The 25,869-nt window shown below is 45.5% G+C and overlaps 1 protein-coding gene across 3 annotated transcripts in view; it reads right to left on the reverse strand.

Annotated features, from left to right (window-relative positions):
* The window catches only part of Nlrp3 (NLR family pyrin domain containing 3), a 29,215-nt gene extending 5,085 nt beyond the window's left edge, over positions 1-24,130 (reverse strand). Inside the window, exons 1-9 of one of the 3 annotated variants that reach the window (XM_038326953.1) lie at positions 23,985-24,130; positions 23,510-23,611; positions 21,900-21,958; positions 21,350-21,670; positions 17,987-18,100; positions 15,364-17,116; positions 13,080-13,250; positions 10,109-10,279; positions 8,594-8,764 (exon numbers count right to left, since the gene is read on the reverse strand). In XM_038326953.1, the coding sequence (XP_038182881.1) occupies positions 8,594-8,764; positions 10,109-10,279; positions 13,080-13,250; positions 15,364-17,116; positions 17,987-18,100; positions 21,350-21,632 (2,663 nt within the window). In that variant the 5' untranslated portion in view covers positions 21,633-21,670; positions 21,900-21,958; positions 23,510-23,611; positions 23,985-24,130. Of the gene's footprint in view, positions 1-8,593; positions 8,765-10,108; positions 10,280-13,079; positions 13,251-15,363; positions 17,117-17,986; positions 18,101-21,349; positions 21,671-21,899; positions 21,959-23,509; positions 23,640-23,984 lie in introns of those variants that run through there. The other 2 variants (XM_038326955.1, XM_038326954.1) reach the window with 2 other exon arrangements.
* Positions 24,131-25,869: the final 1,739 nt, after the last annotated feature.

A 25,869-nucleotide genomic window follows, 5' to 3' on the forward strand; every position in this document is an offset into this window, starting at 1 on the left:
CCCCCCCCCAGACTCACATGTTTGAATACTGGGTCCCCAGTTGGTGGTGCTGTTTAGACATGTTTTTTTTGTGGGACCATCCGGAGGTGTGGCCTGGCTGGAGGAAATAATAGGTCACTAGAAGGCAGGCCTTATAACTCTGGCCAGTTCAGGTCCAAGCTCTCTGCTTGGCCTGATCCACCAGATCCACCCAGAGAAGAACAGTCTCCTACTGTTATGGAGTCACCTGAATCCATGCCTAGCATGGATGAGGCCCTGGGTTCCTTTCCTAGTACCATAGAAAAGAGGACAATGCCATAGCCAGGTGATTAGAATGTTGGTTACCACGGAGGCTGAGGCATGAGTATGCATGGCAAAAATGTTTAGAAAAATCAAACAACCACATACTGTCACCCCACCCGTTGGCAATATCTCAGTTCCAGCCAATCCCCATGAGGGTTTACATACTGACTGTTAACTTGACAAGATCTAGAATCACTTTTAAGACAAATCTTTGGGCATATCTGTGAGGAATTATCTAGATTACGTTAGCTGAGGTAAGAAACCCTACCTTAAATAAATATAGGTGGTACCATTCCATGGGCTGGAGTCCCAGACTGAATTAAAAGGAAAAGGGCAAGTGAGTAGCAGCCTTTGTCTCTCTCTGCATCCTGTTTGTGGCTCCGACATGACCAGCCTCTTCACACTCCTGCCAATGTGTCTCCTGGTGTCTCCCCCACTCCCCCACGCCTGCCCATGAGCTGTACCCTCACACTAGGAACCAAAATAAACCCTCCCTAGATAGCTTTGTTCTGTGCCCTGAACACAGGTTGCTACATGCTGCGTTCAGTTAATTCCATATGGTTTTCCCGTTTATCAGCAATCTGCACTATTTCACAAAACAGTCTCTTGATGACAACTGAAGAAGTTCTAACATTGTTGAGTATTTATTATGTGGGATAATGGTATCAAATATGATTGTTTTAGTTCATTATTACAAACTCAAGATAGTAGTGTTAATTTTATTTCCTTTTTTGTTTTCTTTGGAGACAGAATCTCCCATAGCCCAGGATGGTCTCTAACTTGTTGTATAGCCTAGGGTGACTTTGAATTTCTAATCCTCCTGCCCCCACCTCTGGAGTGCTGGGATTACAAGCATGAGCACCACAGCCTATTTAAGACATGCTAATGATCAAACCCAGGGCTTTGCATGCCAGGCAAACACTACCAACTAAGCTACAACCCTAACCTCCGTATCTCTACTTTTAATAAAAGTAGAGATCAGAATAATTATTTCAGGTCTGGTGAGATGAATCGGCAGAAAAAGGCTCTTGGCTGCCAAACTTGATGATCTGAGCTTGATCCCAGTGACCCACGAGATGAAAGAAAGAGAATGAAGCCCTATGAGTTGTCATCTGACTTCTACATGCACGCAATGGCATGCATGCCCACCGATAAATGTATGCACTCTACACAGGATAGGTAAAAAAAAATAATTGCAATAATTATTAACCAGAATAATTACTTGAAAAATAATGAAAGCTTCCTATTTGTCAATGGGAAGAAAAGGATCAACCAAGCTTCCATGAGGAGGAGATTATGAATGATAAAGAAAAGTAGAACAGGCCAGGCCTTGGACTAGAAAACTAATTCAATACAGCTCAGAATGAGGGGAAGGTAGAATGAAAACTGGTCCTCCCCTTCAAAAAAGAAAGGAAGGAAGGAAGGAAGGAAGAAGGAAGGGAGGGCGGGAGGGAGGGAGGGAGGAAGGAAGGAAGGAAGGAAGGAAGGAAGGTAGGAAGGAAGGAAGGAACTGAAAGTTGTTGGGAAATAGTTTAAGGTATGTTATTTTTGTTTATGTTGCATTTGTTTAACTCTGTGAAGCTGTGATACTTTGCCCATGTAGAACACCTGATGGTCCTAATAAAGATCTCAACTGCTAGACTGGATGGTTCAGAGGTTAAGAGCATGGCCTGTTCTTCCAGAGATCCTGAGTTTAATTCTCAGCAACCACATGATGGCTCACAACCATCTGTAATGAGATCTAGCACTCTTGTCTGGCCTGCAGGGATACATGCAGACAGAACACTGTATACATAATAAATAAATCTTTTTTTTTTAAAAAAAAAAAAAGATCTGAATGGTCAATAGTGAGGCAGGCATAAGCCTCCATGTGATTTATTTGGGAGCTGGATGGTGGTGGTAGCAGGCCCCTAAAAGAGTAAAAAACATCTTACTACAGAAAGTAGTAGAAGTGTGTATCTACCATCTGTGAAGTTGCTGAGAAATCTCTGGAAAGTATCCTGCTCAGCAAGTTAGAGCAGAGTCAGGGAGTGGTCTAACAGCGGTTTAGGGGAGGGATGTTATAATAGCTAAGCCAAGTTTTATGTGGCCATGCGTAACACTTCTGTAACATAGGGGATGAGGAACTAGAATATATTATGCAACCAGAGACACGATGCAAAAGTTCAAGAGAAGAAAATAATAATATATAAAATGCCTAAAATTTTTAGTTTGTTCCTTCCACACTGGGGATCTACTGTGAAAGAAGCACACACACAAAGTTATATACAAGTGTGTGCTTCACAGAGTGATTTGTAACAGTAAAAAATGGAGAAATGTGCCCAATTTTTGTGACTTAATGAGTGGCTAGATAAATAATGGTGAAGGGTACTATGGGGTGTTGTGCTCTAAACAGGATTTTTATGAAGCCACATGGAAATTTATCCAGATAAATGAAACACAAATGAAAGAAAAATATTTTATTGTTTCTAGTTTAATTAGCTAACTACACTAGTTGGTGCTGCCACCACTCAGCAAAGAGATTTATTTATTTATTATATATAGTGTTCTACCTGCATGCATGCCTGCATGCCAAAAGAGGGCACCAGATCTCATTACAGATGATTGTGAGCCGCCATGTGGTTTCTGGGAATTTAACTCAGGACCTCTGGAAGAACAAACAGTGCTCTTAACCACCGAGCCATCTCTCCAGCCCCTGAAGTTCCAGTTCTTTAAAATGTGACCCTAGCCTGGCAGCGATGGTGCACACCTTTAATCCCAGCACTTGGAAGGCAGAGGCATGAAGATCTCTGCAAATTCAAGGCCAGTCTGTTCTACAGAGCTAGTTCCAGGACAGCCAAAGCTACACAAGGAAACCCTGTGGGGTGCTTTGAATGTAATTGGTCCCCATAAGCTCATGGGGGTGGCACTATTCGGAGGTGTGGCTTTGTTGGAGTAGGTATAATCTTGTTGAAGGAAATGTGTCACTGTAGGGGGTGGGCTTTGAGATCTCATATATTGTCAAGACATGCCCTGGGTCTCAAACCACTTCCTGTTGCCTGCAAACCAAAATGTAGGGCTCTCAGCTCCTTCTCCAGTACCATGTCTGCCTGCAACCACTCACACCATGATGAAAATGGACTAAACCACTGAAAGTGTAAATTACCCTGTGGTGGTTTAAAAGAAAGTAGCCCCCAAAGGGAGTGTCACTATTAGGAAGTGTGTCCTTGTTTGAGTAGGTGTGTTCTTGTTGAAGGAAATGTGTCTCTGTGAAGGCGGGCTTGGAGGTCTCATATATGCTCAAGTCATGCCCAATGAGAAAGACCGCTTCCTGTGGCCTGTAGTCAAGATGGTGCTAGAGTCCTCTAGCATCTTGTCTGCCTGCAGGCATCCTTGCTTCCTGCCGTTATGATAATGGACTAAACCTTTAAACTGTCAGTGAACCACCACAATTAAATGTTTCCCTTATAAGAGTTGCCATGGTCATGGTGTCTCTTCATAGCAATAGAAACCCTAACTAAGATACCTTGTCTCAAAAATAAAAATGTGACCACAACTAGACATCAAACCTCACAGACATAATTGGCTAAAATGAGGTCATTAGGTGGGTCCAAATCTAATATGATGGACATCCTCATCAAAACCAGAGCTTCTGATTGGAGAGATGGCTTAGCAGTTAAGAAAGCCTGCTGCTTTTCCAGAAGAGCCAAGTTTGGTTCCCAGTACCCATGTCAGGCAGATCACAACCACCCATAATGCCAGTTTCCAGGGCACTCCGTGCCTTCTTCTCACTTCCTTGGCACTGCACTCATCTGCAATAGCTTCCCCCGATATGCATTCATACGCATAATTGAAAATAAATAAATAAAACCTTAGAAGCAGAACATGAGACTCAGTGTTATACACAGAGACACAGGGAGAATCCTGCGTAAAGACAGAGGCCACACTCAAGTGATTCATCTACAACCACAGTGCCAAGGACTTCCCGTAAGAGAAACAAAAGGATACACCCTTGCTCATGACCCTCAGATGAACCAACTCAGCTAATGTCTTAATCCCTGCCTCTAGAATTGAGGAACAATGCATTTATGTTGTTTAAGCCATTATGTTTTGGGAACTATGTTATAACAACCTTAGTAAAGTTATACATACAGGATACTTAGAAAGATGAATAGTTAGATAAATATATTGAGGAGTAGCCATATGGATCAATATGCGAATTGATAAAGCAATTAGTGCTTATGGGTAGATGGGTGTCTGTGTAGAACACAGGGCCTGGAATTTTGCTTGCCAGGTTTGCAGAGACAGAGACACTTTTCCCTTTTACCTTCACATACCTGGATAACTCCTTACTTAAATTAATTCCATACTTGTTAAGTATGATACTTTTGTAGCAAAACTCATAAGTGGCATCTGGGTGTGAGCTCTGTTTGGGAAGACATTATTGACACTTGGGGGTACATACGATATCTTAGAGTGTAGAAACAAATAACAGGAAATCAGTAGGGAAAGCTGCAGATCACAGGGGAGAAGCCAGTGCAGAATTTACAGAAGAGGAACCTATCACCTCAACAAGAAAGTCAGCACACACAGGGAAAGGATGAGCTGCAGGAATGAGGCAAGCTAAGGACTGGGAAGGACCGGCAGGAGTGGGGCAGGATCCTGAGGCCCACACTACCACATCCTGGTCTGTGGCCGATGGATTACCCCTTCCCTAGCGCTGTGCGTGGAAACAAGATCACAGACACCATCAGCACCTCTAACAGAGCTCCAGCAACCTTAGAGAACTCAGGGGTCAGATCCCATCCATTGATTCAGAAGTCACACCATAGCATTATAAGAAAGCAACCAGGTAATGTCTGGGGCTGGGCTGATAGCGCATGCCCAGGGAAGTATCAGAGTTTACAATTAATATTGGTGGTTAATTACAAATAATTGATTATCCCTCAGGGAAAAAGTCTATCTTGTTAGCGTCAGGTATTTTGGATTTTTTTTAAGACATAGATTTGTGTAGCCCAAGTTAGTTTCAAACTCACTATGTAACTGAGGATGACCTCGAACTTCTGATCATTCTGCTTTTCCCTCCCAAGTTCTAGAATTACAGGAATGTGAACAAAACCCAGTTTACTCTATACTAGGGATGGAACCAAGGTATGATGCATGCTAAGCAAGAATTCTACCAATTTGAACCACATGTCCAGACTCATCTTGTTATAGTTATCTTTTTTTTTTTTTTTTTTCTGAGACAGGATCTCATATATAGCTCTGGCTGTCCTGGAAGTCACTAAGTAGACCAGGCTGGCTTCAAACTCATGGAAAACTACCTGTCTCTGCCTCCCAAGTGCCGGGATTAAAGGCCTGCCCCACTACACTCAACTTGTTTTACTGTGTCCTAAATATTTATCTAGCTGCCATTTCTATCAATAATGTGAATGAAGACATATTCAGTTTGTTCGTTTTACTTATAGATATTGACAGAATGGACATTTTAGTCTTTCCTAGCTGATTTAGCAGAGACGGGGATAAGGTTAGGAGCAGATGCTGAAGCCTCGCAGAGAGTACAATTGCAAACATAACCAGACCAAGGGCATTCTACTCACAAAGGGGTGGGCTGGGGAATCGCACAAAGGTGTCTGGTTCTAGCCAGCACCCACAGGCGAAGATCTGAAGCTCCTGAGCCTCGTTTTCACCTCTCCATGAAATACGGGCATTGGTAAGAACTTAGCTCCATTTTCCAGAGAGCAAATGAGCTGATTCACAGAGGATCATGAAAGAACAGTAAATGCCACTAGCTGGCAGTCTGTGCTTTTACTTGCTGCAGAATTCCAACCTCAAACACCTGATGTGAGGCCAGCAAAATGGCTCTGCTAGGGAAGGTACCTGCTGCCAAGCTGAACAACCTAGTTCTGTCCCTGGGACACATGTCCAGGTGGAAGAGAAGAACTGACTCTGTAGAGTCAGTGCACATGAAATAAGTACATGAGTAAATCCATAAATGAATATATTGAGTTTTTTTTTTTAAAAAAAAAAGTATAGACTACCAAACATAAGGGAATCACACTGAAAACAGAATGCCCCACCTCCAAACGTGAAAGTCTCACTGGGTCTTCGGGTCTGGATGCCAAGAGAAACATCCCCAATTCAGCTGTTTCCTGGGAGAGCTTGGCTAGACTGGTGCTGATGCTGAGCTGTGCCACAGCTGAGGACTTAGAGACATCTGTGCCACATAAGTATGATGCTATCTTTGGGGACCAGAGACTGGGGCTGCTGCTCCAGTGCGGAAGGGCAACCCCAGAGTCCAGAACCAGAGAAGCTGCGGTTGGGGGATGAGAGCTCAGGGCAGAGGGCTTGCTTCGCAGAACTCATTTCCATCCTTGAAAGTACTCACACATTAAGTGGGTTACTGCTCTCGTGCATGTCTCAGAAGCAAGTTTCGTGCTCAATGGGAGAAATAAGGCTGCACAACCTATACTATACTAAGAAGCTCCGACTATACTGCCATGAGCCAGTAGGACTCAGCTCGTCAGTAGTAATGCAACTGTTCCCCAGTGTCATTGGGTAAGTTGTTCTAAGACACCCACAGGTGCCAACATCTGCAGGCATTCATGTCCCTCACGTAAAACGGCAGAGTATTTGCCTAACACCTCTGTGCTTCCTCCCGTGGACTGTAAATTATCTCCAGATTACTTACAATACCTCTCATGGCATACGTGTTACATCATAAGTAGTTACTACGCTGTATTGTTCAGAGAATAATGACAAAGAGAAAGGGGTTCATATACATCAAACGCAGACATAATCTTTCCTAATATTTTTAGCACACAGCTGGTTAAACCTGTGGCTCCTTAAATCTGCAGTGCAGAATCCCTGCTGTGTGCTGCATGAATCTGATGCTTCAAACCACCGTGACTCCCACCTTCATCTCCAGCTGATGAACCTTTCCTAGAGTGGCCCCATCCATGTTTTCCAAATAAACCACCTCTGAAAAGAATTGGATTTTCCTGGTGCTGGCATAACTGGATATCAACATGTAGAAGGATGAAAATAGACCTATATCTATCACCATGCACAAAACTCAAGTCCAAATGGATCAAAGACCTCAACATAAAGCCAGCCACACTGAACCTCATAGAAGACAAAGTGGGAAGTACACTTGAACGCATTGACACAGGAGACCACTTCCTAAATATAACCCCAGCAGCACAGACACTGAGAGAAACAATTAATAAATGGGACCTCCTGTAACTGAAAATCTTCTATAAAGCAAAGGACACAGTCAACAAGACAAAACAGCCTACAGAATGGGAAAAGATCTTCACCAACCCCACATCAGACAGAGGTCTGATCTCCAAAATATACAAGAACTCAAGAAATTGGTAATCAAAAGAACAAATAATCCAATAAAAAAATGGAGTACAGACCTAAACAGAGAACTCTCAACAGAGGAATCTAAAATGGTTAAAAGACACTTAAGGAAATGCTCAACATCCTTAGTCATCAGAGAAATGCAAATCAAAACAACTCTGAGATTCCATCTTACACCTGTAAGAATGGCTAAGATCAAAAACACTGATGGCAACTTATTCTGGAGAGGATGTGGGGTAATGGGAACACTTCTGCATTGCTGGTGGGAATGTAAGCTGGTACAACCCCTTTGGGTGTCAGCGTGGGGATTTCTCAGAAAATTAGCAAACAACCTTCCTCAAGACTCAGTAATATCACTTCTGGGTATATATCCAAAGGATGCTCAATTGTGCCACAAGGACATGTGCTCAACAATGTTCATAGCAGCATTGTTTGTCATAGCCAGAAACTGGAAACAACCTAAATGCCCCTCAACCAAAGAATGGATAAGAAAAATTGTGGTACATTTACAAAATGGAGTACAACATAGCAGAAAAAAACAATGACATCTTGAATTTTGCAGGCAAATGGATGGAGCTAGAAAACATCATTTTGAGTGAGGTAACCCAGACCCAGAAAGACAATTATCACATGGTACTCACTCATAGGTAATTTTTAAACATAAAGCCAAGAAAGCCAGCCTACAAATCACAATCCCAGAGAACCTAGACAACAATGAGGACCCTGAGAGAGACATACATAGATCTAATCTACCTGGCAAGTAGAAAAAGATAAGATCTCCTGAGTAAATTGGGAGCATGGGAACCATGGGAGAGGGTTGAAGGGGAGGGGAGAGTCTGGGAGGGAAGCAGAGAAAATATTGTAGAGTGCAATAAAAATCAATTAAAAAAGGAAAGAAAAAAAAAAAAAAAAAAAAAAAAAAAAAAAAAGAATTGGATTTTCCACAGAGATACGAAGACTTACTTACCCCAGCTTCTGCAAGTTACACTGAGGGTGTTTGATTTTTTCACACAAAACTTGGACTCCTGAATCTCCCAAGGCATTTTCTCCGATGTACAGTCTGGTCAGAGAACAGTGGGAGCTCAGAACCAACACGAGATCCTCACAGCACGCAGATGTGAGACAGCAGCTGACCAACCTTGCATGCAGAGGGGACAGGGTCAGTGCCATCTCTCATGTCTCTGTACCATGTGCCAGGAGACTGCACCTCCTGCTGCTCCCTCTGCTGAAATCTGCACCTCAGGTCCACAGAGCTCTCTCTCACCCCTTCCCTGTTTGGTGAGACAGCAAGTACTAGACCCATTCCTGCACTAGAAGAACTTTCCTGCTCCCTTCACTGGTTTTCATTGAAATAAAATGTACATACGGGGGCCAGGGAGATGGCTCAGTGAGCAAAGGCATTTGCTACCGAGCCTGACAACCCGAGTTTAATCCCAGAACCCACATAAAGGAGACAGCTGACTCCAAAAGGTTGTCCTCTGACCCTCATACATGTGCCATGGCATGCACATGTGTGCATGCATGTCCATACACACACACACAGAGAAAGAGAAATAAGATAAAGACAGATTTTTAATGTATACATGATAAATTATATCATCAAAACCTCTTTCAGGGCAGAATTTTCTTGAGGCCTGGTAGCAGAGACCTGCAAACTCGGCTACTCAGAAGACTGAGTGAGGTAACATGTCTTAAGCTAAAGCCCCCCGGGAACTTAGCAAGATCTTGCCTCACGATGAAAAGGAAAAGTTGTTATGATGTAGCATGAGACTGGACCTTGGCGGGTTCGAGGAGTGCCATGGAGGGTGAGAGACAAACACGCCAGGCAGACGGAGCTTAAGTGGGAAGTTTTATTGAGAGGACAGGAATAGAAAGGGGGGGAGGGGAAAGACCAGCCTCTGGGGACAGGAGTAGCAGAAGAGGAGAGAGAGCTCTTTGTTGGTTGTTTTCTATTAACTTTTGATCCTTCTGCCACCACATCTGGCTTAATGGTTTAATTTGGTGCTGGGAATAAAACCTGGGGCCTCACGTAAACTAGGCCAGCACTCTACCAGCTCAGCCGCCTCCTCCGCTCTCTAGCGCCCTCTAGCGCCCTCTAGCGCTTTCTTATCACTTTAGAATTCAGGTCTCCTAAAAGCATTCAGTAAGGACAGCGCACAAAATAGGAAGCGCCTCCATTGCGCCAGCACCATGTTCTTCCTGCTCAGTGAGAGAACTGAGTGTGGATTAGGAGCTCTCAAAACTCTTCTACCATGATGCCCTGCAGGGGTAGTATTTTCTCAGACACACTCTGTTTGGTTATGTATACACACACACCACTGTTACATTCCCCCACAGCCACCACTGGCTGCCTAAATGACCAGAAAAAGAGCAGAAGAGAACACAAGAAGTCCTCCTAGCCACTGAGAATATTCTAGTCCATCAGCAAGGTCCTGAAAGGGACCTAAATGGCAGAGCTTCCAGGGGGATGGGCCGCACTCACCAGAGTTTCTGCAGGCTGCAGAACGGGTGCTTCAGTCCCACACACAGAAGTCTGACTCCAAAATCCCCCAAGGCGTTATCGCTCAGATCCAGCTCCATCAGCTTCTGGCTGCGGCTCAGCACAGAGGAGATGTCGAAACAGCATTGGTGGGAAAGTCCACAGCGTCCCAACCTTCACGGCAAGCACAGAATTAGACACCAGAGGGTGACCCCGTCAGAATCTGGATCCTACAAGTGCCCCAGACCCACACGGTCAAACTATTGGGAGGTGGCGAAACTTTTGGGAAGTGGAGCCTCGAGGAGGACTTGTGATCACTGGGGGTGGGGAGTGGGGGGTGGGGGATGGGGGGTGGGGGTAGGGGATGAGGGTAGGGAGTGGGGATAGGGGTTGGGGGGGGTGACCTTAAAGGGAAATTGAGATACTGTGCTCTGTGTGTGTGTGTGTGTGTGTCTCTCTCTCTCTCTCTCTCTCTCTCTCCCATCTGTCTCTCTGTTTCTCCCCCCTCTATCTCTTTCTCCTGCCCTCTTCAGTCGTCATGATGTGCACAGACTCCTCTACTATATAACGCCACCATGATATTCTGTTTCGTCACAGACTCAAACAACAGGCTCAGCTGCCCGTGGACTAAAACCCTGAACCTAAAGAGCCTTTCCTCCTCTTGAGTTGGCTATCTCAGGTACTCATCAAATGGAGGGAGAGCTGATGCACAGCCTCCCTCACCGCTCTTGCCTTCCAGTCTGGATTTGGTTTCCACACGAGGCAGAAGCAGATGTGTTCTGGAGTAACCAGAGAGTTCCTGAGCAATGCACAAGACGTGTGAAAAAGAGAACTGCTGCTCACCTGGCCATAGCCCACGGCTAAGGTGTTCATCCACTTTCAGGTTTTTAAATGTAAGAGTGAGGAGCCTGGAGCTCTTGTTCTCAAGAATTTCTAACAGGCATCATCATCGGACATGCATCACTGGGCATGCATCACTGAGCATGCATCGCTGGGTTTCTCATCTACACAAAAAGTCTTTGCAGCCGGGTGGTGGTGGCGCACGCCTTTAATCCCAGCACTCGGGAGGCAGAGGCAGGCGGATCTCTGAGTTCGAGACCAGCCTGGTCTACAAGAGCTAGATCCAGGACAGGCTCTAGAAACTACAGGGAAACCCTGTCTCGAAAAACCAAAAAAAAAAAAAAAAAAAAAAAGTCTTTGCAAGCCTCATACTCCCACCGATTTTGCATGACAATTTAATCCCAGTGCTCTCTCCACACTGAAGAGGAATTTAGAAAGCCGAGCTGACAGGCATACTCATAAAGTTCCTAGTCTGCTGGGTGGGGCAGGGTCACCAATGTCACAACCAGGAAGACACAGCTAGCAGGGGTGGGGGAAGAGCAGCCAGAGTCTCTCTGTGCTGGCCTGGTCATCCGTATTTTCCCAGTCTACGTGGCATTGACTCCCAGTATACATAGATATTCTTCCTAGTGAACAGATCTCCATGAGCCACAAAGAACTGTGGGGAATGTCAGCAAAGCTGAAACAGAGCCCAGGACCAGTGCCTGTGTGAGCATCCGTCTGTCTGTCAGTGCCCCGCACAGCTTTGATCAGCACTGATTACAATCATTGATTCATTTCTTGCAATCGTCTAGTGGTGGTTTGTCTCCACAAGGCCACGTTTGTCCCCACGAGGCTACATTTGTCCCCAGGAGGCCACGTTTGTCCCCACGAGGCCACGTTTGCCTCCAGGAGGTCACATTTGCCTCCAGGAGGTCACATGTCATAAGCTTGATCCTCAGTGTGGTGATGTGAGATGTGCTGACACCTTTAAGAGGTGAGTAAGTACAAAATAATGACATCACCACCAACACTGCCTCAAAAGGAATTAATGGAGTTTCCTTAGGAATTCAGCTAGCTCCCCACATTGGGGCAGTGAAGTAACTTAGTGAGTAAATGTGCCTGTCACCCAAACCTAGTGACCTGAGCTCTGTCCCTGGAAGCAGTTTCCGTAGTTGCCCTCAGACTTCTGCATGCATGTTGTGACATGTGCAGGCCCACATTCACACACACACAGAGAGAGAGAGACATAGACAACATACACAACACACACATATTTTAAAGAAAAGAAAAAAATAGAAATTTTTAAATTATATTATTTTTTAATTTATTTTTTCTTGTTCCATATATTTAGAGTTAATTACTTAAATAAAATAGATCATAGAATGGGGTATAAGATACTCACATCCCACAGCACTCTAGTATGTTCTGATACTACCAGCTGTTAGCATCTGTAATGAACTTCCCAGCTCTCACCCAGAAGCCTGGTCCCAGAAGGAATGGAAGACACAGGCTTGGCTTTGCCACCAAGAAATAGGTTTTTTTTTTTTTTCAGTTCTTCTTCATCTTCTCCATCTAAAACTCTCCAGGCTTTCCTCCCGTCATTCAGCCTGCCCATTCATAATAGAGCCAACTCTGTTCCTCCAACCTTTATGTGTCAGAGTCCTATTCCAGAAGTCCAGAGTGCGGCCATATTTGGAAATTGGCATCTTCAAATGCGTGGTTAAACTGACTCTACAGTGTTGGCCCTAGTCCAGTGGGGCTGGAATCAGATACAAGAAATGTCTGTAAGAACTGAGAGCCCAGACACGCAGCAGGAAGATGATGCAAAGACTCAAGGAGGAAATGGCCATCTACAAGCCAGGGAGCGAGACTCAGAACCAACCAGCAGATGTGTGATTTTGAACTTTAGTGTCCAAATCTGAGGTAAAAAATGTTAAAGCCTTTAGGGCTTGGCCCTTGGTCCTTTTTTACATTAGCATGTAAACAACTGCAGACCATCAAAGATCTTTCTCTAGTGTCTCCTCCCATTCATTTTCCTCTCTCTCTCCTCTCTCTCTCTCTCTCTCTCTCTCTCTCTCTCTCTCTCTCTCTCTCTCTTTCTCTCTCAGACACACACACAAGCACATGCACACGCACACACGTAGGGACTCACCACAGTCTCTGAATGTTACAGCCTGGATGCTGGAGTGCTTCACACAGCACCCTCATGCCCGGATCCCCCAGAGTATTGTCGCTGAGGTCCAGTTCAGTGAGGTTCTGGTTGGTGCTTAGACTTGAGAAGAGGCCTCGGCAGAAGCCAGACGTGAGATAGCAGTTCGCCAGTCTAGGACGGCACGGAAGGAGGACAGAAAAGAAAATCGGTTTCTAATGATAACAAACTAGAGCTCGAGACAGGGCTCCTGGCACCTGTTCATAAGAAAAGTCTTCTAGATGGCAAGCCACCAGCCATAAACCCACTGCTGGTTCAGAGGGAAGCAGGCAGGTCTGCCACCAGCCATAACCCCGCTGCTGACAGCAGGCCACCAGGCATAAACCCACTGCTGATTCAGAGGGAAGCAGGCGGGTGAGCCTTGGGTAGAGAAGTTCCTTTTGAGGCTTTAGGCTTACTGCAAACATCCTCAGGCACCTCCTTCCCACCTTAGACCGTTATGGTGCCCCTGGCCTGGACATGCAGCTGAGTGGCCCAAGGAGCATTTTTGGCCCAGGCTGCCCAATGCATTGGGAGTGTTGTCAACAATCCTGAGGCCATGCTGCAACCACAGAAGAAAGGTCCGAATCTTAAGAGCAACGCCCCTCGACATTGGGAGTTTTTAGTTTTACAGTCATTTCCAGGGATTCACATCAGGATACCCCGTAGCTCTTATGAAAATGCAGAGCCTGAGGAATGGGAATAGAGCTTGACCAGCATATCTGAGATCCCGGATGTGGCCCCTCACACTACATAACAGCAGAGCACACTTGTCAATACCTGTAACCCTACTACTCAGAAAATGGCAAGATTAAGAACTCAAGGCCATTCTTAGTTTCACGATGAGTCCAAAACTCGCTTGGGCGACACGAAACCCTAGCTCTGAAAGAAAAAAAAAAAAAGCAGAACTTCTTTGTATACGTGCAGGACTGGCTTTGTGACTCTGAAACTCTGATGCGGATACCCACACAGCTAGTTGTAGTGACGTTTTATTTGTGTTTTAGTAAATAAAACTCGCCTGAAGATCAGAACGCAGAGTTAAACCACTCGAGGTCAGGGAGTGGCACCGACCCTTAATCCCAGGACTCAAGGCCACCCTGAACCACACAAGATTAAATCTGTCTAAAAGAGAAACAGAGCTCACACAAAGGTGAGCCCAGCACTAGGGAGGTGGAGACAGGAGTGGTATGGCTGGGTGGAGGGAGGAAGATAAAATGGGAGGGGTCAGCTGCAGTCTATAGTCATGTTAAGGACCGATTGCCCCTTGGTTTGTCTGAGCTTTGGTACAGGTAAAAGCTCTCCAGTGGCTTGGCCGCTTTGCTTTTCTGATCTTCAGCTTGAACCCCACTATCTGTCTCTGGCTTTTTAGGGTTCGTGCTACAGCTAGTCCTCTTGGAAGGTTCTGTGACAAACAAGGAAGGCCTCTGCCCAGCAAGTAAAATGACTGTTACCCAAAGTAAAGGATCCCCACTTCTCATCAGGGGCTTTAGCCAGAGTCTCTGCCTTCCTCATGGGTGTGTGGTTCCAGTCTGGCCTCTTAGCCTTTCTTCACTACAGTTAGGGTCCTAAGGAGAAAGTCTGTCTTCTTCTCTCTCCTCTCTCTTTCCCTCTCCCACTGGTGTTGTCTGAATGTTCACCTTGCCCTTCAAAAACTCATATTGGTACCCTAGTCTCAGAAAGATGGGATCAGGAGGTGAGGTCCTTGGAGGATGGTTCCGTCATTGGGTTAAACCTCATCTACAATAACGGTACCTTATGAAAGAGAGAACCAAGGAGTGGCTCTCTCCACCCAACAGGTAAGAACAATATGCGGCGTGCTCAATCTTTAGCCTTCCCATCCTCCACAACTATAATAAATAAACCTTTCTCTTCAAAAATAACCTAGTTTCAAGCATCCGTTACAGCAGCATAGATTAAAGTAAGACAGTGAGCTGGAGGATACAAGCAATGGGGTTTATAACATTTCCACAGACTGTCACAGTCCCCCTGAGTCCACCTAATACCTTGTGCTGAAGTGGTGTGCTCCCCAGATGTTTATTTCTTAGTTTATTGGCTTTTGTCCTCAATCCCATTTATCTGCCTAGCACAAGTCACTCTCTACCAACACAAGGGTGGCAGTCCCACTATCACGAAGCTTGGCAATTATATTTGGAAAATCAGAAAGAGAGGAGAAGAAGTAAGGACCAAGGAAAGTGACCATGAGGGATAAGACACAGTCTACCATCTGCTTGAGGTCAAATTTCCTTACCTGGAAGAACAGGCAGCTTGGGGCTCTGGGAAAACACAATGGACCTGGTCCATGTGTTGACTTCCTCCTTTCTCTTCTTCTTCCTTAGGTGAGTTGTGGAGAAACCCCAGGGAAAGGGTTTTCACCCGACGACAGTTCTTGATACAGAAGGAGGAAACCACATGGTCCATTCTGGTAGAGAGATTGATCTCAATTTGGGGGAAGTGGTCCATGGCTCTCTGCACAAAGTCTTCCTCCTGCATCTCATACAAGCAGTAGAACAGTTCCAGCTGGCTGGGCTGCCTCTGCAGCTTCTTGGCCTTGGCTTTCACTTCAATCCATTTCAGCAGTTCCAGTCTGACTTGCTGAGAGATCTTGCAACTTAATTTCTTCTCCAAATAGGAGCTTCTCTCCTGGTTTACAAGGCCAAAGAGGAAACGGACAACAAAAATCAGATAGCCTTTTTCAAACTTGCCGTAATTCTCTAGGAGGACCTTCACGTCTCGGTTCAGAAGATCTGAACAGCCTGCTGGTCCCTTCCTCATAGCCAGCCCCTCTTCCTCCTCTTCCAGCAGATAGTACATAGCAGCAAAGAACTCCTGGAAGGTCATGTGGCTGAAGCTGTAGACTCTCTCACAGTCCACTTCCTTCTGGAACACGTTCATTCTCAGGAAAGCAGAGACGTCCGTCATCTGCAGGCCATGTTTCCTCAGATCACACTCCTCAAATAGGATTTTCTGGTTCCAGATTCCATCTGCAGCCAGTGAGCAGAGCCCCTGTAGGTGGGAAGAGAAGAGGTGCTCTTCTGTGTCCCCTCGGGATTGCAGCAGGCTGGAAAGGAAGAAGACATAGACGGCGGTAGTGGTCTTAGAGGTCTGGGCCAGGCTCTTCCCAGTCTCCATCTGCTGCTTCAGCCCCGTGCACACGATCCAGCAGACCAGAGGGATGAAGCACATGGTAAAGAGGATCTCATTCTCTTGGATCAGCCTGAAGGCTTCCCTGGCCTGCAGCTCATCTGAGAAATACTTAAAGAAATACTCCTTCCTTTTGGCCTCAGAGAAACCCAGGATCTCGACATGGCGCGGGTGGTCCAGCAGATGCTGCAGCTTCTCCAAGGCTACGGGCCTCGTAGTAATGAGCAGAGAGGCCTTGGGCAGCAGTTTCTTTCGGATGAGGCTGCTCAGCAGAATGTCTCCCCTCACAGCCTTCTGCCAGTCTGTGCAGACCTCTCCAATGTGCTCATCAAAGGCCCCCTGCAGCTCATCAAAGCCATCCATGAGGAAGAGTATCCTGGAGGGCTTGTGCAGGATCTTGCACACTGGTGGGTTTGGGTCAGGACAGCAGCTGACAATCAGGTCTCCCAGACTCCTTGGTGTCCTGAGGCTCACCTCTCGACAGTGGATAAAGAATACATAATCAAATTTGTCTTTGAAGAGCTTCCTGGATGCCCAATCCAACATAATCTTCCTGGCTAGTATTGTTTTCCCAATGCCTGCTGCTCCCTGGAACACCACTGTGTGCACAGGCTCTGTGTGCTCATCCTCGGGCTCAAACAGCAACTCCAGCTTAATGGAACTTATGGGTCTGTCCCACGTTTTGGTCCTGCTGATGGTCAGTAGTTCATACTCCCTCTCTTGCTTGCTCGGATGCTCCTTGACCAGTTGTAGCTGAGTATAGCGGTTGTTGAGGTCCACACTCTCACCCAGACGTGCATTCCTGTCTTTGATACAGTAGAACCTGCTTCTCACATGACGTCTGTATATCTTACAGTAATCTGCAGCAGAGACAGCAAGGTAGACTCGGAAAAACCCACACACATCTCTTCCCCAACAATAAGCTATGAGTGGACCTATGCTCTTACAGGAAGAACACTGAGAATAGTGAGGAGCCAATAGCAACAACAACAAAATGCATAGAGTGTCGACTAGAGATAATGTGCTTACCAAACATTCTTACGTATATAGCAAGGTTATACTCACGGATGCAATAGTGGCACGATTGCCATGGCAGTAACCAACTATTCTATTATTGGATTTGAGGTCTATTCCCAAGGTAGGGATTCATGTCAGACACTGAAAGTCCAGTCAAAAGCCTGTGTGGCTAGGGAGCCATAGGCCTAGCAGCAACGTGTTCTCCAGGTATCTCATTATATCTATTACTGTCTTCCCAAAAGCGTGAAGGCAACATAAAATGCAAATTAATATTAAAACATGCCCATATGCCTGAAAGGAAACAAATGCCTGTACTCTAAAGGAAGTAACTACAAGGTTAGGGAAATAGGAGGTATAATTTTTCTCACTGCTCAAGTGTATCAGGTCCCCAAAACTCTGTCACCAATTACTTCCAACTCATGATAGAGCAGAAAGCCAGTACCATAGGCACAGCATCCAGCCAGAAAATCTCTTATTTCAGCCTTATACTTTTGACTAAAGCCCATATCTACCTGTAGTAAACCTTTACCCTGGGACTTTAAGAAACCATGTAAATATGCATCTACTTCTTCAGCTGAAGGTGGATTTCGTGTAGCAGGCCTTGTTCCTTGAAGAGGAAACCTGGAGAGTGGCCAGGCTTCCCTGCTTTCCAGTCCCTTGGCCCCCTCTTCCAGGTCTCAAAACAAAGTTGGAAGCAGCAGCCCCATGCCTACCTTTCTTTTTCTTACAAATCGAGATCTGGGAAAGATACCCCAGCAAACCCTTCCACTCCTCTTCAAGGCTGTCTTCCTGGCATACCATGGTGAGATTAGAAGCATACGAATCATCTAAACACAAAAGGAAAAAATACAAAATACATCAAAAAGTCCTAACACAGAGGATAGAATCGAGCCTAGTCTATGGGGTGGGTCAAATGCCCTTCTGAATTAAACATAGCTTAGCCAAGCATGACAGCCCATACCTCTAAGCTCAACATTTGGGAGATGGAAGCAGGAAGACCAGAACTTCAGAGTTATTCTCAGCTGGTAGTGAGTTCAAGGCCAGCCTAGGCTGCATGAGATCATGTCTCAAAGAGGAAAAGCAAAGGAAAGAAAGAAAAAGAGGAGGAGAGGGGAGTAAACATGGCTCAGGTGGCAGGCCATAGTTATTTTATCAGAACCCCAGTATGCATGATTCTGCTTGCCTCATTTTGAAAGAATAGCTGTCAACCATCAAACACTGTGTTCCCAAACGCAGAATGTCTTTTCCAGGCCCAGACGTCCACAGAGTACATATGAGAACAAACAGGGTTCCTTTGCCATCATCTGTCCTTGGCTTTCTCTAGTTCTCTGAACTGGAGGCTATGTGCACAAGCCTCTGTGTTCTCCTAACAGCTCCACTCTTCCCTGACCTCAGCTGCACGTATGTAATCCATTTGGGTCATATCCTGTGCTGCTGTGTCTAGATTTCTAGGTCTTCAGAAATGACTATTGTTAGTCTGTACAATGAAGAAACTCGGAGCACTGGTTAACTAAATTCACATCGAAAAATTGAAAATTCTGAGTAGGACTCTACTCAAAGCAGTTCTTCTTACTCTGTGCTGAAGCTTAGGCATCACTATCCATAGAAAAACACCAAGGAGATTCCAGCATGTACCTACAGCCAAGAACTACATGTCCAAATAGTCTGAACTTTCTTCCTAGGGGAAATCTAGGAGTGCAGTAACAAAAGACCCCTCCCAGAAAACATATCCAATAGATTAAGGACACAAACAGGAACTTAAGGGTAAGCTATATCCACTCCTATGGATATAAAATTATTCTGTAAGATGATGCCCGGATTGTGGCTCAGTTGGCAGAGTGCCTTCTTAATATAGACCAAGTCTGTCTATACCAAATAAGCCAGGCAAGGTGTCAGTATACACCTGTAACCCTGGTACCCAGGAGGATCAGGAGTTCAAGGTGATCTTTGGCTACTCAGGGAGTTGGAGGCAAGTCTGGACTATGTGAGACCCTTTCTGAAGAAGGAAGATCAGGAGAGACGGAAGGAAGGAGAAGACAACACCACCAGCAATGAGATCACAAAAGGAAAACCTTGAGCAAATTAAGCTCTCAATAATTATATTCTCATTTAAGGCCTCACTTTAATCCAAAAACAGAACTTCAAATACTGGTGGCAATTTTTACACTTAAAATCCAGATATGAAAGCCGATACCACATAGCTATACTTTCATAGTCTTGCCTGGCTTTTTATTCTGGATATGCCTGGCTCTGAGTGAGGAGCCCTGGGTAATTAGAACCTCTCCCTGGCTTATGCTGTTCATTTGAAAGCATGAATAGTACTAGTAATTACTTTATGGGGTTAGTGAAAGAGCGAAATCTATTATAACTGCCCAGTATGGGGGTTCTGGAGAGGTGGTTCAGTGGTTAAGAGCACTTGTTGCTCTTCCAGAGGATCTGGATTCAATTTCCAGCACCCACATGGTGACTCACAACTGCCTGTAACTCCAGTTCCAGGAAATCTGGTACCCTCTTCTGGCCTTCTCAGGTACCAACACATGCATGGTGCACATATAGGCATTCAGGCAAACACTCATATACATAAAATAAATATATTTCTTGGGTCTTTCTATTACATAGCCCTAACTGTCCTGGAACTTGCTTTGTAGACCAAGTTGGCCTCTAACTCACATAGATTCACCTACCTCTGCCTCCCAAGTGTTGGGATTAAAAGCACCACTACATCCATCCCAAAATAAATCTTATTTTAAAAATCTACCTAGTAAAGAGCCAGAGAGAGCTAACTCAGTGAGTAAAGGCACAAACCTGACAAACTGATTTTGATCCCCTGGACCCATATGATAGAAACAAAAAATCAATTCCTGCAAGTTGTCCTCTGACCTCCACATATGGGCCATAGCACACACACACATGCACATGAAATAAATAACTAGAAACATTTAATGTTTTAATTTTAAAAAAACTAAATTGTTAATAAGTATTTCCACCGCTAAGATTAACACTTCACTCTTACTGTATGCACTCCCAATACAGACACCACCACAGTTGCAGTGATGTGCCATTGGATTGCAGCGTCCTCTGCCACACAGCTCCGTCTCTCTCTTCTGTGTCACAATTCTCGTCTCCATGGACTCCGTGGTGTAAGATGGAACCCAGGGCACTGGGCATGCTAGGCAGGCGCTCTACCGTTGATCTATCCCCCAGCATCTATCTGACAACCCATTGTGATTACTGCCTCTTCTGGCCTTCCAACTTAGCATCCTCTGCCTGTGACTTTCTGGTTACTCTGAATCCTTTCTGCTGTTTCGCTTGTTCAGAGCGAACAAGCATCCACTAGGAGCTGATTGGAAAACCAGAGGTGGGCCTCAGCAGGAGACAGACTCAGAGAACAGGGTACCAGTCACAGCAGGCAACAAGTAGAGTTTTTACAGAATTAGAAAAAGCACTCTACTTCCTCGCACTCTCTTGTACCCCACCAGGAGAAGAGGAAAAACTGTGATAATAAATTAACATTTTAAAGATGTTAATTATGTCCTTTGTGGCCAAGGACATAATCTCCCAGCACTTAGAAGGCAGAGGGAAGAGGATATGTGAGACTCTAATTCGAAAGCAAAGAAAGGAAGACATTGAGTAAACAAAATTATCCACTGGCAGATAAGAGACAGCAAAGTGTAGTATATACACGAATATTTGTCATTAATCTTTTCTAAAGAAGGAAATTCTGAGATACATGAAGCCACTATGCTAAGTGAAACAAGTCAGTCACAAGAGACAAACACTTCGTGATTCTGCCTGCATGAGGAATCCATAGTGGTAAAGTTCAACAGGAACAGAAAACAGGATGGTGGTTGCTAGGAGACAGGGTGAGGTAACGGAGAGGCATTACCTAGTGAGGTAGTAGTGTCAGTTGTGCAAGAGGGAAAAGCGCTCTGGAAGTTGGTTGCACAATAATGCGAGCTTCCTTATTACTAAGACTTAAAATTACTAAATTACTAAGACTTAAAATTACTAAAATTCTATATTTTAGGTTACATGTACTTTACTGTGAGGGGAAAAGAATCTTCTTGTTTACTCACTCCACTCTGGCTGGTCCTTTTTAGCTTTTTCCCAGAGGTCTCTCCTGTTGATAGCTGCGAAGATCCACACAGCCATGGCCCAGGCCTTCTCCTCCCCATTGAAGTCAATCATGAGAGTGGCTAGATCCAAATGGTCAGCCTTCTCCATCTGGCCCCTGGGGAGTGGGATGCAGCCACTCTCGGGCGGATAATCTTCTAGGTGCATTTTGAATTTCCTGAGGTCCACATCTTCGAGGTCCTCTAGATACTGGGCCAGCTTGCAGCGGACACTTGTCATCTTCATCAGCAACCCTTCTGAAGGTCTTTGCACTCAGGGCCACACTGGAAAGCAGGAATGAAAACCCCATGTGGGTAAGAAAAATCTTATTAAAAGTTTCCACTTCCAGAAAACCAGATGCTAATATTGAAACATCACGGGGTACCCCATAGATTGGTAAAAGTTTTAAAGTTTCTCAACTCAGAAAACTCAAAGAGGGAAAAACAAAACAAAACAATCACTCAACTCTATGAATCACCATGTCTGGCTTTGAAAAGTAAACCAAACACTTACCAGAAAGTTCTCTTAGCTTGATCCAGGAATGTGTCCTGAGCCATGGAAGAAAAGCTCCTCTGCAGAGATCAAAATAAATAAGCCATCAGCCGGGCGGTGGTGGCGCACGCCTTTAATCCTAGCACTCAGGAGGCAGAGGCAGGAGGATCTCTGTAAATTTGAGGCCAGCCTGGTCTACAGAGCTAGTTCCAGGACAGGCTCCAAAGCTACAGAGAAACCCTGTCTTAATAAACAAACAAACAAATAAGCCATCAACACAATCAACTATAGTACGCAGAAAACAAACTACATGAGAGCACAGGACTGTGGTCCCATGGTGACAAGGCTGGGACCTGGACACTCTTCACTATGACTCAATTTCAGCTTCCTCATTTAGTCACTGAGGAAGCAAAAGAGATTTGCTTTCTGATTTCTTTTAATGGAAGGTTCTGGTTTCTTGTTCCTTTTTTCATCTGAGGGAAAGGAACAAAGGAAGGAGAAAACCAGGAGAAAAGATGCTACAGTCGTGACAAAGCAACAGAGGGGAGGAGTCTCAGCACAGAGGGGGAGGATGTCCAACACAGAGGGGGAGGACTCCCAGCACAGAGGGGGAGGATGCCCACCACAGAGGGGGAGGACGCCCAGCACAGAGGGGGAGGATGCCCAACACAGAAGGGGGAGGACGCCCAGCACAGAGGGGGAGGACGCCCAGCACAGAGGGGGAGGACGCCCAGCATACAGAGGTGGGCAGTCTTTCACTGCTCCTCTATTTCCCACTGACAGAACCCAATCAGGTGGAACCAGGGTGCATATAAAGGAGAACCGAATGCATACATCTCTTCAATGGCTCTTAGAGAGTTTCACAAATATCATGAGTATCATGGGTCACATTTAGTTAGAACTCATGGGTTAGATTAGCCTGATTTTTCTCTCTCATCTAGTTTCTCAATTGAAGTGTGTAGGTTCCTTCTGCTGAGTAGTAGAGACACTAAGTGACTTTCTTAGATGGAAGCCATTAATGACAGGGGAGGGGAAAGAGCCTGGAAAATGGTAATGGGCTCTAAACTGGTATTTATATGACAGCAAGTTGACACTTGAGGCACCTCAAGCTCAACGATCCCTATCCCTTTTTCATTCTGTGTCTTCTCTCCCTGCCCCATGCCACAGCTCACATCTTCCTTTCAGTCATCTTTAGGGCTTTCGCTGACAGCTACCCCAGCCCTACAGATCCTTCTAGATTGACCCCTCTGCTCACATCCGTACCAGGAATTTTCAGTCCTCTGAATTTTCCTGAGACCTGCTGCAATAGCTTTGGTCTTTACTTTGGCTACCTCTGGGCTTCCATCACACTCCCTCATAGGCATCCCACACTCTGCCCTGAGTAGATGCTGGGCAAGCCTGTTGAAGTCCTTGGAAGCTATAACTGCTTCTTTCATGACCCCCCCACACACCTCTCCAACATGCACAAACTAAGTAACCAACAAACAGAAGATCCCAAAATACTTTAAAGCTAGACCTAGAGTCTAGAAGAAATTTCTAGTTTATTGACCAAGACAAATCATGCCATTAAATATAGTTTCCCTTTCCTTCCTGCACCTTTTGCCCATACTGCTCCATGAAACTGTACTCACCCGGATACCAGCCTTAGGTAGAACTGAAGAGGAAACGAGATGACTTTATAGTGGTCACTGACACTGGAGGCAGGAAGGATGTGGTTTCCGGAAGTGTACGAGCTTGCATCACCGTCAAAGGCAAATTAACAGTTACTCATCTGGATGGGTTTTCCAAACCCAAGCAATAAACTTCTGAGTATAAGTCTGAGCTGCAGACCAGAATTCCCCAGGGTCCTTGGGAAAGACTTTAGAATAGTGGGCTCAGCTCACACTGCAAGCACCCGGGGGGAGAGCTGGGACTCCAGAGAAGAGGGAAGTGTGCAGTGATAAGCAGAACTGCTGAGTGGAAAGCTGAGAATAATCTCAGGCTCTGAAACCCCGTGTTCCATGTTCTTCCCTCTTACATGGAGACGGTCAGCAGGCAGCTTTGAGTGTTTGCCATTCCCTGTTATTTTTGAAGGCAGATGTCCTACTCCACAACTTTTGTACTCACCTGTCGGGTTGATTTGGAGAATTAGCTGTGTCTGAGGGAAAAGCCAAAAGCACCTGGCTTTCTTTACCCCTGAAGAACAAAGGGAAAGATGGCCACACAGACCTGCTTTCCCTGCTCCTTTTAGTGGCTGTAGGACCACAGCCGGATGAGGGCATGGGTTCCACCGAGTTCTGAGCAAGAGGTACTCACTCTCTCAGTATCCGGCACAGGGCAGCTACTCATGCTAAACCACAGACAAAGTGACAAACCCACACCTCAGAGACTCTGTAGATCCAGCGGCAGCAGCAACAAGAACTCAGATGCTAAAGCTAGACAGGAAGCAAACCAGACACATTCAGGAAGACTGGAGCTACCGCCTATAGGCAAGAATATTATTATAAGTCGGTTGTAAATCGCGTTGACTGAAATATATTTTGTGTGCAGCAAAAATCCACACCTTTATAAAAACAGTTATGTAGATTAATAGAAAAGAGTAGAAAGTGCAAAAATAAGCTCGTTTATGTGAGCAACTGATTTTGACAAAGACCACCAAGAAGATAAAAAGAAAGGAGGTCTCTTCAACTACTGGTCTCTCCACCAGACGTAGTGGTACAAATCTGTAGTACCAGTTGCTTGGGAGATTGGAGCAGGGATTTATAAGTTCAAGGCCATACTGGGCAACTCAGTGGGACACTGTCTCAAAATAAAAAGAGGGGTGGGAATGGAGCTAGACGGTAGAGCCTTATGTAGTTGTTGTTTTTACTCTTAGCTCTTTCCTCTTTGGGTGCCCACCACACAGCTCCCAAATAAATACACGGAGGCTTATTATTACTTATAAATACCCCATCTTAGCTTGGCTTGTTTCTTGCCAGCTTTTATTAAATTAAATTATCCCATCTATGTTTTGCCTCTGGACTTCTACCTTTTTCTATTTCTGTATACCTTTCTTTACTTTGTACTCTATGGCTGTGTAGCTGGGTGGCCGTCCCTGGAGTCCTCCTCCTTTTCTCGCTCCTAGATCTCTCTCTCCCCAGATTTCTCCTCCTATTTATTCTCCTCCTGCCAGCCCTGCCTATCTTTTCACCTGCCTTGCTATTGGCCATTTAGCTCTTTATTAGACCAATTAGTTTTTTGTTTGTTTGTTTTTTAGCTGTCCTGGAACAAGATCTTGTAGACCAGGCTGGTCTTGAACTCACAGAGATCTGCCTGCCTCTCCCTCCCAAGTGCTGGGATTAAAGCCACTGCCTGGTTTTTTTTTTTCTTTCTTTTTCCATTCAAATATTTACACTTCCTGCCCTAGTCCCAATCCCCTCCCGCTTCCCCCTCCCCCTCCTCCCTCCCCCTTCACTGCTTGAGAGAGGGCTGGGAACCTTGCCCTGTGGGAAGTCCAAGGCCCTCCCCCCTACATCCAGGCCTAGAAAGCTGTGCATCCATGTAGACTAGGGTCCCAAAAAGCCAGAACATGCCATAAAACCAAGTCCCAGTGCCTTTATCAATGGCTTCTCTGTCAGCCCCCATTGTCAGCCACAATCAGAGAGTTCAGTTTGATCACATGTTCATTGAGACCTGGTCCAGCTGGATTTGGTGAGCTCCCATTAGAACAGGCACACTGTCTCAGTGGGTGGACACACCCCTCATGGTCCTGACTTCCTTGCTCATCTTCTCCCTCCTTCTGCCCTTCAACTGGACCTTGGGAGCTCAGTCCGTTGCTCTGATGAGGGTCTCTGTCTCTATCTCCATCTGTCGCCAGAGGAAGATTCTATGGTGATATTCGAGATAATCATCAGTGTGATAGTGGGGCAAGGACAGTTCAGGCACCCTCTCCTCTGCTGCCCAAGGACCTAGCTGTGGACATCCCTGAGGACACCTGGGATCCCCTCTAGAGCTAAGTCTCTTGCCAACCCTA

The sequence above is a fragment of the Arvicola amphibius genome, chromosome 4 (genome assembly GCF_903992535.2).
Source record: "Arvicola amphibius chromosome 4, mArvAmp1.2, whole genome shotgun sequence".
Classification (NCBI taxonomy): Eukaryota; Metazoa; Chordata; class Mammalia; order Rodentia; family Cricetidae; genus Arvicola; species Arvicola amphibius.